Source organism: Ruditapes philippinarum, unplaced genomic scaffold, assembly GCF_026571515.1.
Source record: "Ruditapes philippinarum isolate M1 unplaced genomic scaffold, ASM2657151v2 ctg3259_1_1_1_1, whole genome shotgun sequence".
Classification (NCBI taxonomy): Eukaryota; Metazoa; Mollusca; class Bivalvia; order Venerida; family Veneridae; genus Ruditapes; species Ruditapes philippinarum.
Genome location: NW_026867373.1, coordinates 187,123 through 204,897, shown reverse-complemented (window position 1 = coordinate 204,897; position 17,775 = coordinate 187,123). Strand labels below are relative to the sequence as shown.

The window sequence follows — 17,775 nt, the reverse complement described above, 5'->3', positions numbered from 1 at the left end:
TTGTGTGTGTGTGGGGGGGGGGGGAGGGTAATAAAACTTGACACCACAGAGCTATATTATAGCTGGAATACAGTCTCTGATGACACTATTCGCCAGTATGTACCAACTTTTAGATATTATAAGATTTATCATGGTGTCTTTATATATGGCACAAACAACTACTTTTCTTTTTCACAAGGAATACATGGATACAAGGTTACAAGTCAAGTCAAGTCAAGTAAATTTTATTTATAAGTCGGATACATCAACAATAAACATAAGCTCTGATGAGCTTTTTACACCGACTACAATAATATAAAACACATGTTTAAGGTATGATAAATGACAAAATGGTTATGATAAAATTAGACAAATAGCATTGCATTAACAATTAGAGTATACAAACAGCACTGTACTAGCATTCATCAATATCATACAAAAGTAAGAGGTAATACATATTAGATCTAATAATAAAAAACCATTAATATACATACTAAAAGTTAAGATCACACATCACAGCTTATATAAGACACATAAACATTTAAGCAGAGGAACATCAGGCATGCATACACACAATTAAATGCATTGACAAACCAACTTATAAAAAGAGCAAATTATATATAAATAAATAAAACATGTTAGGACTAAGCAATAGAAAGACAAGGTTAAAATATGCATAATGAACATCAATCCTGACATTAACATACACACAAACATTCAAGTTATACCTGTATATAAAAGATGATACATAGCACATAAAAATAGGAATAAATCTATTACAATAAAAGCACACAAAAGCATAGCACTTAAAAATAGAAATAAATCTATCACATTAAAAGCACACAAAAGCAGCTCATATCAAGCACAGTTATAAAACAAATGCAAAGCAAAAGTAACTAAAAAATTGAAACATCCAGCATGTCGCTGCCAACATTTGGTTTTTTCTTTTTGATGATGTACATGCGTTATGTGGTATTACATGAAGTACAGGAGCAGTTCTCCCTTGCCAAGTATTTATCAATGATCTAAAATGGTTAAAAGATGAAGTTTGTCTAAAATTATCTGGAAGTTGATTCCAAAGTTTGGCAGCGGCATACCGGAAGGATTTCTTACCATATCTGTCAGTTCTTGGTAAAGGTACCTCAACAATATTGGTGTGTCTAAAATTATATTTCGAATGTTTAAGATGTAGTAAATCATTTAAATAAACAGGAGACATATCATTTAGAATTTTGTATGTTTCTAAAGCAATTGCTCTTAATCTCCTAACTTTCAAAGAAATAAGGCCAGACTTCTCAAGTAGTTGATCATAGTTACTGTTAAAATCATCATAAATAAATCTTAAAGCTCTTTCCTGAATTTTTTCTATTTTCCTAGTGTTTGATTCATTGGTAAAATGCCAAGTAAGAGGACAATAATTAAAGTTTGACATGACAAAAGAGTAGTATATTGTGAGTTTGCTTAACCTATTAAGATGTTTACCAATTCTCTTTAGTACATTCAGTTGTTTAGAGGCTTTCCTACATATATTTGACACATGTGAATTAAAATTTAACATAAAATCTATACAAGTGGGATCATGTTACAGATATCATTTTAATTAAATTTTCATTTTTTTTCACAGTAATATATCATCAGAATGAAAATAAAAATGGTAAACGAAATATAAGAAATTAACACTTTTTTGTATTCTTTTCTATTAAACATAAACAGACTTTATTCTTCTTTCCGTATATATAAAATATGTTCGCACTTAACTTTGTTTTTATTATAGTGTCGATCTAATCGAAGCCGTATATCATACGGATATTTTGTGTACCTGTCTAATTACATCTGGCACTTCCGGTTGAGTCAGGAAACTTAAAAATTCCTAATTTTAGCTTATTTCTTAACTTTATATGTGAATGTTTTGGTCAAGATTCATTCTATTGGTTTTGATTAACTTGTGTTAGCGTACTTTACCCATAGACATAAACTAGATAAAATAAGAGAACGTTTTTTCCTGTATATTGGCTTTGGTAAGTTTTGACAGTTGATGACAAATTATTAAAACTGTCATCTTTACTACTTTAGATTTAACAGTTTAAATGTCTTTTCAATTTAGTTATTAGAAGGATTAACTCTTTTAAGCTGATTAAAGATACAGCTTCAAGTACATGCAAATGACAGATTTAAAAGATTTTTCATGAACAAAATAATATGAATAAGGCAAAGCGTTGAAGCGAGCTCAATGTATTTTTACTGTGAAATGATATGAAATAGGTAAAGCCTCAAAGGGAGCTCAATTTACCTTTACCTTGAAATAGTATTAAATAATTAAATAATTATTCATTTTTATTTTACATTTTCTGTTTTAAAATTGCGATTTGGTATTTTATACACTGCTTCCGTTTATTCCGGTTCCCTGTTCTATTATGGTTACCATCTAAGTGCGCTGGACACAAGTCTACACTTCTGTTTTCAGTCAGAATACCTTGGCTTTTATCGTTATCTTGTAATTCAAAAAGTTGCGGTGTGTCAATTCAGTACGTCTGACAGTTTTCAAACCATCACTAACAGCACTCATGCATTTACTCGCGTTGCCGTAAAGCTCGCTTTGCAAGCAAGCCAATCGGGCCAGCCCTTCAAGCTTGCTATAAAATAAATGTTAATTTTATTTTACATTTTCTGTTTTAAAACTGTCATTGGGTATTTTAGACACTGCTTCTGTTTACTCTGGTTCCCTGTCCTATTATGGTTCCTATAAAAGTGCGCAGGACATCAGTCTACGCGTCCGTCTTCAATTAGAATACCTCGGCTTTTATTGTTCTCTTGTAAAATCGAAAAGATGTGATGTGTCAATTTCCCACTTTCAATGAAAGTTTTCAAAACAATCACTATCTAGCAGGTACTTGCGCTATCATAAAGCTCGCTTTGCCAGCAGGCCCTTCAGGCCAGCTCTTTGAGCTAGCTAAATATTACATTCAAGTAGATCTAGCCCATGGTGATATGTTTATAGGGGTTTACCACCTGCACACCTTTCAATACACCAATAAACAGTTTCTGAACTAGCAAACGACAGACTGTTCTTATCACTAAATAAGGTATCCCACCTGTAAAAATCTGATATTTGATAGGTTAAACAGTTAATTTAAATACTTTGGTGTCAAAAGATGTGTTTATATATAGTTCATATCGAAACTGTTTATAATATGGGTGTATTTTTGTTTTATCATAATTTATTAAAATTTGAATTTTATTGTAATTTACACAAGTTCTACATGTACATGTAAAGGATTCTGCACTGTTTAATATTCTGTTTGTTTTTGAATTTCAGAAACATTTGAGGAAGCTACCATGAAGTTGTATTCTCTATCTATACTTTATAGAGTTGGGGATGGAAAGGCAAACCGGCTTGTATCAGCATATGAACTATCATCATTTGGATTCTTTCAAAGATCAAGGTATTTGAGTACTGTATAATATATCAATACATTCTTTTTATAATAATTTGAATTTTATTGTATAAATTTCGAAGTTGAAAAACAATATAGATTGAAATATATTCCTCACCCAAATTTCTAGAAAATGGTTATAAATGCATTGTACATGTTAAACAATGATGAAGTATGTATATCATTACTTTTAAAAAAGCTTTCTGCAAAGGATATTTTGTATACATGTGCAAAGTAATATGTAATAACTCATGCAGAATATGGAATATAGTTATTTGAAAAGTGTCATCAGCATTGAACTATAATTTTGCCTTTTTTGTGTGTGCAAAATGAATTAATAAAATGGTGTACAGGTACTCTGAAAATAATGCATTGATCATTTTTAGCTCGACTTTTCTATGAAAAGGGGAGCTATCCTACTCGCCCCGGCGTCGGCGTCACACCTTGGTTAAGTTTTTCGTACCACCCCACTTTATTTCAGAAGTATTACAAGTATGGCTTTGAAACTTACCATACTTGTTCACCATCATAACCTCCATCTACAGACAAGAGTACATAACTCTGTCAAGGTTTTTGACAGAATTATGGCCCTTTTTTGACTTAGAAAGTGTATTGAGCTTGGTTAAGTTTTTTGTACCACCTCACTTTATTTCAAAACCATTGGAGGTATTGCTTTTGAAACTGACCATACTTGTTTACCATCATGACCTTCATCAACAGACAAGAGGACATAACTCTGTCAAGGTTTTTGACAGAATTATGCCCCTTTTTGACTTAGAAAATACATTGAATATGGGTAAAATCCACTTATTGCCTTAACCCTTTGAGATATTGCTTTGAAACTTTTAATGCTATTTCACATCATTACCCCCATCTGTACGCAAGAGAGAAGGTAACTCTGTCAAGGATTTGTTTTAAAAATTAAGGCCTTTTATCGACTTAGAATCTTGGTTAAGTTTTTAGTACCAGTCCACTTTTTGACTGAACTGTTTGAGATATTAATTTGAAAGTTGGAATACTTGTTTACAATCATGATTCCCAAACATGTCCAGGAGAAGGTAATTCTGTCAAAGATTTTATTTGAATTATGGCCCTTAACTGTCAATGTTTTGTATTATAGGCAAGCACTAAAAAACTTAACAAATCTAAAAAAATTCATTCCTATCCACTTGTTCACTTTACCATAAATTATGTCATAATAAAATAATTCTTCACTAAATATCTTAATGCTCATGGCCATTGTTCACTTTAAAAATACAGAGATTCTTGTATTGCCTTTTACTGCAAAAACTTTTTTTATTGGCAAGCAATAAAAAAGTCGAGCGCGCTGTCTTACGGACAGCTCTTGTTAATATGCTGATAGATTTCATATTAAGAGAAAAGTTCTCTGCCACTTTTAAAACTACTGTAGTCCTAGTTGTTGGAATGATGCATAGCAATGTTGCAGTAAATACTTACTGCAGCTTGTTAAGGTCATACTATGTCATTCAAAGTGTTTTTGTTGTTTTTAAATGAACATCTTATTTTATTTTCAGTGTGAAAGAATTTATGAATTTCTCTACAAAGATTTTGGTGGAACGAACATCTCCCTCTTGCAGATCTTCAGTCAAAGAACAAGGTAAAACTATATTTGAAAAATGTTTATAAACATGTTATATATTTAAGCTGGACTAACATTTTATATTAATCATTTTATATCATAACGTCCACTTCCTAGAACTAATCAGAACTAGTGCCATATGAGGAAGTATGGATTGGTTTGCAAATCATTAAAAGTTTCTACCCCTTTACTTCTGGATTAAAAGGGAAACACCTTACCACTGGGCCATTCCTCTCATATAAATTTTAATGTGTCAAGAAAGATGGTCTCCAAAAGTTGCTAGGAAAAACCAGTGTCAGATATTTTCTCTTTCAGTCGAATATATTGTGAAACTTTATTTTCTTTCATTGTTTGTATTTGATAGGCCAAAAATTGATGAACATCAATGTGGTAGTGAGTGACCTTGTGACTAACTTCTTTATTCAATTTGATTTTAAAAATGATAAAAAATCTCTTGGAATAAGTTTTTCTCCTTAGTTAAAAATAGAAATGATTAAAATGAGTCATTTTTCTATGATGTTTATAATTGAGTTTGTTGTATTTATGATACATTTAGGTCTATACGACATCTAGGTATATACACTACAGTAATTTATATATTTAGATATTCATTAACCCTAACTCTGCTTATTAGCTTGACTGTTGGAAAAATAGGGAGAGCTATTAGACGTTATCACCCAGGCCTCGGCATCAACATCATACTTTGGTTAAATTTTTGCATACATGTTGGTATCTCAAAAACTACTGTGAAAGGAAATAGGTTGAAACTTCACATACTTATTATACAGCATGATAGGAGGTCAGTGTCCAAGGCCCATAACTCTAACATGGACTTAGCCAGAATTTTGACCATGTTTGAACTAAGAAATATCTACATTATCCAGTCCCTTGTTTTACTATCAAGCATTGAGAATAGTCTAGCACGCTATCCTACCAACAATTCTTGTTTTTTGTAATGGACTTGTCAAGCTTTGACTTTGAAACTGTCCAACATTATTTTTAGGGATTAGATATCGAAATTCTAAAATTGAGCAACCAATGGTATGAGTTGAATCATACTGCATAGATTTACATCATTGCCTACTATACTTGTAGCTAAGGCCCCCATGGTTACACATTTAGATGTATTCGTTTCGATTTTCATTCGTAAATGTTTACAATATTTCTGACCGTTTAAACAAAATAACCATATTGTCTTTTCAGAATATCCTAATTATTACCTGTAAAAATGAACTATTAACAAATCAAATACAAAGTATAGTATAGTACATTGAAGTATCAACGTTTAAACAGTATCGTGTCAGTTTTTTAGCAATTGGGTAAACATTTACAAAATATTGTAAACATGCGCGAGCCTTACTTGTAGCATACTGAGCATAGACAAGTTGGAATCCTTGTTATATTTCAAAAAAGTTAATTATTGTATTTCTTATATTTCAGAATATGTGTGTCATGTATATGTAAAAAGTAACAACGTAGGGGCAGTGGTTATAGCCGATCATGAATATCCTCAGAGAGTGGCTCATACATTACTAAATAAAGCCATAGAAGATTTTGAAGCTAAAGTGGATAAAAAATTATGGTCTATAGCCAAAGAAGAGTAAGCTATTTATAATTGAGCCGCATCACGACAAAACCAACATTATGGGTTTGTGACCAGCATGGATCCAGACCAGCCTGCGCATCCGCGCAGTCTGATCAGGATCCATGCTGTTCGCTTACAAACCTATAGCAAGTAGAGAAACTGATAGCGAACAGCATGGATCCTGATCAGACTGCGCGGATGCGCAGGCTGGTCTGGATCCATGCTGGTCGCAAACGCACTATGTTGGTTTTGTCATGAAGCGGCTCATATCATAACTCACTTAAATTAACTAAGAAAACTATAATCTTTAGCCATTAGTAATAGTGATATAAAACCATTTTATTAATGTTATTTACAACTTTAATGAAATTTACTATGTTATTATGGTCTGTAGCCGCTGAAAAGTAACAAAGATAATGGGTTAAATTATTATTTAAAAAAAAATTCACAATAACCTCAGAGTTAGATATTGTATTGTAATTTTATAAAATTTGGCAATACCTTCTACTAATTAAAATTTGTATAATAACATTATATTATATACTGATTTGTCTGTTTAGTTTTTTCAATGGATTTTTGTATTAATTTGTTTTACAGTGAGATTAAATATCCAGAGCTGGAACAATTTTTACAGAAGTATCAGGTATGTCACACGTAGAAAAAAAAATGTTGCTAGGCTTAATTGTAAACATTATGTCACCTTTGTGCAATAACTGGTTAACTCCTATGAAATTTAGAAGGACTTAATCTGTTACTGCACTAAGGTTTTGATTAATACCAGCATAAAGAATTTCATCTAAAGAAATAAGATATAGAAATCAAGGAAAGAAAATGAAAGAAGTGTTAGAGTTCAGGTAGTTTAGTTGGGGATAGAAATGACTATTTGAATTATTTGCTATGAATAATTTTAATCAGTTAAGCATAAATCATGTTATGTATTTAAAGAAATCACTGTCTTTTAAAGCAGTCTTCAGCTTTTATTTTGTGTTAAAAAAAAAATTCTGTGTTTCAAACTACATGTAAGTAGCTCAGTAATTTTATCATGTAAAAGTGCATCATCTCTCTGTTAAGCGTTTTCCAAAACTGTGCCTGAGAGCTATTTATAACACATCAGTGACTTCTAAATATATAAGATTGGGGAAACAATCATCCACTTTACTATCTTTAAATATAGAAAGCAGACCGGTCGATAAGAGGTTTACTAATTGTTTATGTATATCATCACCGGCAAATTTCATTTTCCACCTTAATTCTTAATGACTTGACAATTAAATGAATTGATTTATCTAGAATTAACATATTTAATCAATAGAAAGGCTAAAGTCAGCTTTAAAGTCATCGACTTGGAATTACTTGCCTGTCAGGTTCAAATCTGACCAGTGACTATGAATACTTTCATGCACAGAAGCCAATCAGGTAATATATGAATTATGGGAAGTCAGTAGTTCTACTCAAGCGCATGAAGTCTTCCTCGGCAGAAAAACTTGAAACAGGCGATATGACTTTTACAGTTTTGAGTTGACTCAAATACCAATAAAACATGTAACATATTAATCAAAATCATGACTTAATTTATTCCAGAATCCAAGAGAAGCTGATGCCATGTCAAAGATTAATGCAGATCTTGATGAAACAAAAATTATTTTAGTAAGTTCACCTTTTGCTGCCCTGTCATCGTCTTTCAAAGACTTTGTATTTTACAAGCCAGTAACATTTACATCTTCATATAGTTTGCTTTTATGTTTTAACAGGAAGCGATAATACCGTTATGGTTTTAATGGTTTATTTATGCTTACTTCAAATCACTTGTCGCCCCTTACAATTGACTGCATGAACATTAGATTGTTTTGTTTAACAAAATTAACCAGCAATATTAAAGTCACATTATGCCTCAGATACGAATAAATTCTTACTTCTTTAGAAAGGGCAAGCATGAGTTAAATAATGTTAAATTATTAATTTTAAATGCTTGTTACCTGAAGAAAAGTTGCTTTAAACGTGAAATTATTTGTCATAAAAGTAGCAAGATGTAAACAAAGTAGTATTTTGATTTCCATACAAAATACTAAATCACTGTACTAAATGCCAAAATTGCAGTGGAATACAGTGGAATACAAAGATGGTTCAGATTTTTGGTAAATGAAAACAAATGAAAGTACACCAAAGATAAAAAAAGCTGTTCTAGGAATGAGATAAAAGCATTTGTAGGGCAAAATGGGTCTTTAAGGAAAGTCTATGGTTCTACTGATTTGCCTAGTCATATCTTAAACGATTTCACAGAGGGTCATCTAATAATATAGAAATGTCAGTATAGTGACATGAACGTTCATCTTTGTTGTGACTTGGTTTAAACATATTTATTTAAGCTCAGTTGTGAAACAAGTTCTTGCAACTTATATCACTTTCCAGTGTGCTTATTGGAACCAACCAGGGCTTCCACTTTAAAGGAATTTTGGAAGTCATGAGGAAAATTTCTGGAAGTCAGTTGTTCTTTCGTGTAAAACTTTCATGTTTCAATTTTTAAATTTATGTTTGATTTACAGAATAACATGTTAGAGATATTAGACTTAAAGGTAACATCAACTATCATTTTAGACTATTAAGTTCAAAGTGCCTTTACCTTTACAAACAATTAATCCAATCACTTTGTTTTCACGCTTATCAAGGTCATAAATCAACACACGCTATAACGTCACTCGCCAATTCGTATTTCCTATAATTTCACACATTGCTTTCATGTCAGCCATTCAATTCATGGGGCGTAGTCAACTAAATCATCCAATTGTACGCTAGGAAAGGCTGGAAAGTGGCCGTGATGTACGTCACGGCTTATGATTTTTGCCGTATTCCTAAATTTTTGGAAGTCGGTGTATCTTAATTTCCAGTGTACAGATACAATTCGCAGGCGTAAGTTACAGCCATACCCCCATTAATGGAAGCCCAGACCAACTAGTACTGGTGTCATATGAAGAAACATTCTGGTGATCAGAGTAGGGCTCAAACCAATGATCTCTGGGTTTGAGAGTCGGAGACCTTAATCACCCTTGCTAACAATTGACGCCAATATTGTTAATCTTCAGTTAATCATAAGCCTTTCTGTGAACAAATTTTAAGCACCAAACACTAAAGAGTTTGTGGGAATGCATGTTTATACAGACTGGCTGGGCTCCATCCGTACTGGTTGGTCAATATTGCGTCTAACACTGACAAAAATGCCAAGCAATATAACAAAACTTTCAGACACATTAGACCGTTAACGCCTTACAGACTTGTACTCTTTATCCATAAAGTTTCTGTAAAAAGATAGTTTTATGGTGAATGTCATCAAAATAAAGGTATGCCAAGTCGGAAGCAAAAGGGTTATTTTAGTAATTATTGTTGTTGTTGTTTTAATTTAGCATAATACAATAGAAGCTGTATTAGAAAGAGGGGAGAAGATCGATGATTTGGTGGAGAAATCCGAAGGCCTAAGTTTACAGAGTAAAACATTCTATAAAACTGTAAGTGTGTCTTATTACATTATTTCTATTGTATGTGATTAGCATTTTATAATGGTCACAATTTATAAGGAATTGACATTTTTATTTTGTGGAATAGTTCAATACAGCCGGTTTTAGGCTAAATAAAATGGTACAGGAGCCATTGTGTATTTGTATAATTGAAGTTTGTAATATATCAGGACTGTGTTGGCGTAGAAAATACTTGTTTCAAAGCCCTGACTTTTGCTGCTGAGAGTTGAAAAAAATAATTAAAAATCCACTTTAGGTGCAGAATGTTATAAACGTTGTTTTTTTTCAGAGTATTTTTAAAAAAAATATGAAATTCAAAATTTCAACTCCACACTCACTAGATTCCAATCCTGCTATAGATTTTTGATAATGCTTTTTGGAAGGTCAACGTTTTCCATCTGATAATGAAATCAAAAATTTTAAAAGATTAATAAAAATATTTTTACTGTACATAATCTTTTCCCTCACTGCTGTGTGTTTAAATCCTGACAGGGACTTTGGATTCTTTCATGTGAGGAAGCTATCCAGCTAGTTTACGGAACAAAGGTTTCTAATCAGGTGCCCGTTTGTGCCTGAAATAATGCACAGAAGGGCACCTGAGGTCTTCCTCAACCAGTAAAGCTGGAATGTCACCAAATGACCTATACTGTGTCGGTGTGATGTAAAACCCAATCAAACAAACAAACAAAACATGATCTTTTACTTAGATATAAATATTTATTTATTTCAGGCCAGAAAGACAAACTCATGCTGTGTTATACTATAACCATGGCAACATGTTATAGCATTAAATATTGTCTGGTCAAGTTCCGTAGAGGGTGTCTCAAACAGCGTGGCAATTGCATCACATGACCCACTGAAGTCATGTGATCAGATTAACTCCTCCTATTTTAGTCACATGATCATTCCAGTCATGTTGTGTAAACTCCTCCTACTTTTATCAAGCCATGTGACCAATATACAATCATTCTGGTACCGTGATATGTCAACATAATTAGAATGTAATTTCATCTCCATTTATATTAAATGGATTTAAAATACATGTATGGCTAAGTTTTTTTTAATCAGTCAGCCATTGTTAACCATATTAAAGAATAAAAAAGTACTTTTACATTAATAACTTCAAACTTTCGAAAGGTGTTTTCTTTGCAAATTTTATCATCGATTGTACTTGCAAAAGATTCTCACAGGTAATTGTCACCATGTCATGTCTATAAATAGATCTGTGATATTGGAGTTGTGCCCCTTTGACTGTTCTTCAAATCTGAAGTCAGAAAATTCTTTAAGTAAAAGCCTCATCTCTTATTTGCCAAATTTCATATTGTAAATTAATGTTTAAATGTAATTTGTTTTTAAAGATAAGAATTGTAATTATTTTAAGTATTTATGTATATACTTGTATATTTTATTGTGAGCAATGGCTTATGTAAGTAGAAAATATGTATGAAAGAAGAAATGAAATATGTATTATGAGATTGCTATTAATTCAAGCAGTGAAGCCATGTTTGTATAATTAAAACAGTACTGCAGAACTGGTTTTATTCTTGTAAATTTATTTTTGCTAATATTTGCAAATTAACTTCAAAATTGTGTTAGCCTTAAATTGTGAATATCTTATTTTATTTAGCACCACTTTCTGATTTTGAATATGATGTTGACAGGATTTCATGAATGCACAAATTAAGAATTGACACTTTTTAGAGGGAAAACATGAAATTTTGACAACACATATTTAGAGACATTCTACAGTATTTGGACAGTATTTTAATTTATGTTATTTCTTGAAGCTAAGTGTCTTCAGATTAGAATATAAATTTCATAAAACTTTACTTGGAAAGTATATGTTAATTATAGTCGCTGAATATAAACTGTTACAGTGACACTGCATGTTACCTGCAAAATTAGACAGAATTAACTTTTTAAGCTCCGTATATTTCCACCTTTACTAACTTAGCTGGGGCTATTCTTTGTGTATCAAAATTGCTAAAGGCAAGGACAGATCTCTATTTGTACGTATTGTTGTATAAATAATTTTCATAAAATTTAACAACCATGCTGTTTTTAATGTAAAATAAGTGAATGTATAAATTGTAACACATGTAATTTATCATTCTGTATTTTAAAGTGTTGATAAAAACTATGGGACCACTCCTTCACTGTGTGTTTGTAACTCTGTACACAAGAAATTGTTGAAACTGCTAAATTTGTATGACATGTTGTTTTAAAGATGCAAAAGATTCGAACCTTAATTATTTAGGTTTGAATTTGATATTTTAAGATTTTTTTAAAGCTCAACAGCAAAAATTTAACATTCTTGATTTATTTACTGAGTTATTTATCTGTTCAGTGTAATATACACACATGTTTTCAAAGCAAATAGGATTACTTTTTACACTGAATCATTATATAAGAATTTCAATTTTTTTTTTTTGTCAAAGTCAAAACTTTATAAAGCATTGTTATAAAAACTACAACCAAAGACAATGCTAATGGATTGTTATAAATACTGCAACCAAAGATAAGGATGCATAATTTGATTTTTTTTTATAAATAAGATTTAGTATTCAGGTTAAGTTTAAGTAAAGAAATAAGTGTTCTACAATCATCTTAAGGTTTATTTTTTCAGGAGAATGTATAGAAATGTATCAGTTTTATGTAAAGAGCTGAACTCCTTGAGTGGTGAATGACAAATCTCTTTAAGGCATGTATAAATCCAGGCTAGCCTGTGGATTTTGTATACTAGTATTATGATCAGGCTCAATTCGGTTTTAGGGTTGTTTTTTTTTAAAGCCCCTTCAAAGTAACAATAGACTGTTTTAAATTCAGAGTTGGGCAAGTCCATTTTACAAATTTAAGTATGAAAGGGTTAAATACATTTTACTGATTTCATCGCAAAACTTTTTGTTGTAACAATTTTTTGTTTGTACATTGAATTAAAACACTATTGATTTCAATGTTTATATTTGTTTATCCTTTTACACCCATAGATTAGAAGTGCAATTGTTAACATTTTCTAATTATTTCATCATATTTCTAAACAAGGTACATAACTCTTCCCCACAAGACATTGGAAAATGACGTTTACTATGTTTTTAACCGATGAGAACAATGTCTAGATGTACTTTAGTTGACCATTCTTTTCATGAGTACTAATTGGGCTGTGCATTTTTATTAGCCACTTTTACACTCCAAATTGTAGTATAAGTTAAACAATTTCCTATGATAGCAGAAAGCTTGTATCACTTATTCAAACTGAGAAAGTAGAGCCTCTATGGTGGCATGATTTAGGTTGCTGACTAAGTCACTTACCTCACTTCCCTGGAAGTTCAAATCTCATCAGTAACTGTTGATTTTTTCATGTGAAGCTGAAAATGGTGCTATATGTTCTTTTTCTTTAAGTCTTGAATGTTGCCATATAACTTTTTCAGTGAAAGTACGACTAACTCTCTTTTTTTAACAGATTGAATATTTACTTAAATATACAGACACATGTTTTTGAGTTTTGGTATAAAGTGCCAATCATTTATCATTAAGAAAATTGTGTTTGGAAACCAGTCAATAAGAAGCACTCATATTGGATAATTTTAAATTTATTTTCAGAATTAACCAATCAGATGTGTTAGACATTTAGTCTGGTTTGCAGTCTCTTGATTAAAGTTATTGTTGTGAAGTCAACAAAATAGCTATTTTTAGATTAAAGCTAATTTTAGATTTACTTACTCTTACAAATAATATTATTGCTGCTATTTTATTCCATTGTTAATTTCTTGTACTGGCATATTTTGAATGTGAGATTATGTAATTATGCTATTTGTGTAAAGCTTGAATATTTGTAGAATAAAGTGATACAATCTTGTCAAATTGAGTTCTGTAGCCTTTATCTATATGTATGAATTATGTAAATAATTCAAATTTTCAGTAACACGTTTTAAATGTTGATGAAACTTCATATTATGTTCACTTTCCTTAAAGCGGAATTCAGCTTTTCTATAGGTTAAATATGTTATTTTTAGATAAATTGTGTCATATAATTGTCAAATCAAAAGAAATATGGTGGAAAATGAAATTTGCTGATGATAAAATTCATAACTAATAAGGAAACCCATCTACCTGTCCACTCTGTATGCAAATTAGTAAAGCTGAGGATTCATTTCTGATATATTTTTAGAAACAACGTCACTGACATACTAATCTATAAATATCTCTTGGGATGTTGATTTGAAGAAGGCTCAAAAGTGATATGATGCACTTTCCCAAGATAAAAATTACATAGTTTGAAACAATACAAAATTGTTTTTCCAACAAAAAATAATAACTGAAGGCAGCTTTAAAGTTAATGCTTTTATGTTCAATTGAAATTAAGATTTCTTTTTCATGAACATGTAGTTTAATGCTCAAAATTGGTGTCCCACAAACTAGCATTTTCCTTGAAAATGGCTTTCATCCACTCTAAGTTTGGGCTTGAGATTTTCTTATATACAAATGCACTTTTGACCATGCAGTATTTGGCAAGATACAATCAACAGAACCTTGTTTCAGTGATTTAGAACGAGAAAATGAATTAGAATCTATTGCAGATTAAATCTCTCATTCAATCTTTTTACCTGCTATCTATTATTAAGTTTTCGGCGGGGGATATAGAAATAGTCTCCGTCCGACCTTCCGTCCGTCCGTCCGACATTTTTGTCCGGAGCATATCTCTAAAAGTATTTGAGTTATCAACTTGAAACTTCATAGGTGGATACACCTCATTGAAGAGGAGTGCAGTGCACAAGAATAATAACTCTACCCTGCATAATTTTTGAGTTATTGCCCTTTGTTATTTTTCAAAATTGATTTTTGTCCAGAGCATAACTTCAAAAGCCTATAAGATATCAACATGAAACTTCATAGGTTCATAGATCTCACTCAGGAGGTGTGCAGTGCACAAGAATGATAACTTTACCTTTCATTATTTTTGTGTTATTGCCTTTTGTTATTTGTCTTACTTAATTTTTCACCTGAGTGAGGCATAACTCAAAAAGTGTTTGAGATATCAACTTGAAATGTCATAGGTGGATAGATCTTATTGAGGAGAAATGTTGTGCGCAAGAATGATAACTCTTCCCTATACAATTTTTGAGTTATTGCCCTTTGTTCTTTTTCATGCTATTTTGTCCAGAGCTTATCTCAAAAAGTATTTGAGGTATCAACTGGAAACTTCATAGGTTGATGGATCTCATTGAGGAGAAGTGCAGTGCACAAGAATACCCTACCCTGCATAATTTTTGAGTTATTGCCCTTTGTTATTTTTCAAAATTAATTTTTGTCCAGAGCATAACTCAAAAGGCCTTTGAGATATCATTATGAAACTTCATAGGTGCATAGATCTAATTCAGGAGGTGTGCAGTGCACAAGAATGATAACTCTACCTTTTATATTGAGTTATTGCCCTTTGTTATTTTTCATACTTAATTTTTCAATTCAATTTTTTTCTCAAAAAGTATTTCAGGTATCAACTTGAAACTTTATAGGTGGATAGATTTTACTGAGGAGGGATGCAGCACACAAGAATGATAACCTACCCTGCATTATTTTTCAGTTATTGCCCTTTGTTATTTTCAGCCATCAGTATTCACATAGGTTTCAAATCTGTAATCACTATAGCCATCAGTTTTCATTATCAAAAGACCTCTTAAAATGGAATTATTCTGCTCTACTGCATATACATTTTTCCAATGAGCAAACACATTCTGCGGGGGATGGCCATGTTGACATGGTTCTTGTTTTATTAATAATATCTGTCATATGTTGCGGTTCAGATCGGAATATCCGTCCCGAGGGAACTCTGCTCATTGGGCTTGCCGAGTTGAAGTATGACATAAGTGGCTAATCTTGCTTGCATAAACAGGCACTATTTTATTAGCAGAGAATTTTGACATTGAAAAAATTACTTTAACATTTCCCCCTTTCGTATTCCCCACAGTCTTTGCTTATAAAGGCTAGAACTTCATAAGATTGGGAAAATTATCAATAATTTACTTATTATTTGCAAATGCCAAATATATTTTTTTCCAGTACTTTGGTATAATATGTTGTCTAGAAACAAATTTCTATCTTTTATGACATCAGAGATGACATCATTACAGTGAATGATGTCAGGTTCATTACTTCACAATATTCTGTTAATTTTCTAATTTAATTATATATATATGATATATTTGTGAATGATAAAATGGCATTTTATTTGAATTTGGGGTAACTATGTTTGTGTACTTGTCTGGTATTATTAGTTTGTAACTCAAAGTGCATTGTTAAAAGTACAATTTTGTAGCTCAGAGTGCTGTGTACATACAATTATGTTACATGCAGACCTAAAGGCCCTCATGATAATATAGGCACACATGGGGGCTCTTTTTGTTTGAATTGTGCAATTTTAAGTGTAAAAGACACAATTTTACACAAAAACACTAAAGTAAAATTTAATCTTAAACCCCAGTCACACTAGAGCTTACGATTACTTGCGACCACCGGCGACTTGTAAAACTGACGATCATCAGCGATTGTCTGCGACCAAAACCATTTTTGCACAGATAAATTTACTTTTGCGAGTATTGAAAGACAAGTCATCATTGACAATCGCACGACAGGTCATACGTAAACATACGATGGTCTCAAGATTGCCTGGGATCACTTACGACTTCCCGTGACCTAATATGCGATCACCTACAACTTGTCGTACGACCATCACACGATAACTAAAGACTACTTAAGATTATCAGTGACTAGTGGCAATTTATAAAGACTGTCGTAAGATTGTCGCACTTCCGAACGACCATCGTGCGACAGCCTTAAGACCTTATAAGATCACTAGCGACCTGTTTGATCGCAAGGAGGTTTTTGTGCAAGCTCAAAAACCTCTCTACGACTGAAATTGGTCGTGGGACCTAAATAAGATAACCTGCGACTGTCAAAGATCACCGATGACCGTCGTTAGACGTTTTAAAGATTGTCCGCGACCAGAGGTCAGTGATGATCGTGAACTGGTCTTCACTGGTCGTAAGCTCTAATGTGACTGGGGCTTTAAATTACAATAGGTATGACTACATGTATACATCTGATATTCTCCATTCCTATTAACTTATTTCTTCTTCTTTCTTATTATACAGAGGGATACAACACGCATTGGTCTGTTAACTGTTAATAATATTATAAAAAATATCTGTATAAGCAATTTGAGCAACAAAAAAATTTAAAAAATCAGACTGAAGAAGTTTATGATAGGCTCAAATTGCTTGTGCAGGTTTGATTTTAATTTAATTATATGAACAGAGCTCTGTGTGTTAGATCACTTTGCTTTTAACCAGTAGTACATTTTAAATGTGCAATATTTGATGTAAATGTCTTATCTTGCATCATTTATATATATACATTTAAATTATAATTTCTGTATTTAAGATGCTTGTTCACCCAAATGCTGAATGTTTTTAATTGCGCTTGTTCCAGTTAAATTTAATAGCTGTCACATTTAGCCTACTGGGGGAAACAGATTTTAGCCATGCAACCAGTGCCGTGTTGACCAAGGCCACAGACTTTAATTGACAATTAAAGTCTGGGGCCGTCATCCAGCATATCTGTGCCGACTGTTGGAATACCATTCCTTCACTCTATCTACTAAGCTATACAGAT

General features: G+C 31.9%; 1 protein-coding gene across 1 annotated transcript; it reads left to right on the top strand.

The window, feature by feature from the left end:
- The first annotated feature begins 1,843 nt into the window (after positions 1-1,843).
- LOC132735848 (synaptobrevin homolog YKT6-like) lies at positions 1,844-11,063 on the top strand. The gene is made up of 8 exons (XM_060722863.1): positions 1,844-1,997; positions 3,296-3,422; positions 4,949-5,031; positions 6,454-6,613; positions 7,196-7,241; positions 8,180-8,245; positions 9,997-10,098; positions 10,838-11,063. The coding sequence occupies exons 2-8, from the start codon at positions 3,316-3,318 to the stop codon at positions 10,871-10,873; spliced, it is 600 nt and encodes a 199-aa protein (XP_060578846.1). The 5' UTR covers positions 1,844-1,997; positions 3,296-3,315; the 3' UTR covers positions 10,874-11,063.
- The last annotated feature ends 6,712 nt before the right edge of the window (positions 11,064-17,775 follow it).

Coding starts and splice junctions, on each gene's coding strand:
- LOC132735848 (XM_060722863.1), top strand. CDS start 3,316: ATGAAGTTGTATTCTCTATCTATACTTTATAGAGTTGGGGATGGAAAG. Junction 6,614..7,195: donor TGGTCTATAGCCAAAGAAGA/GTAAGCTATTTA, acceptor TTTGTTTTACAG/TGAGATTAAATATCCAGAGC. Junction 10,099..10,837: donor GTAAAACATTCTATAAAACT/GTAAGTGTGTCT, acceptor TATTTATTTCAG/GCCAGAAAGACAAACTCATG.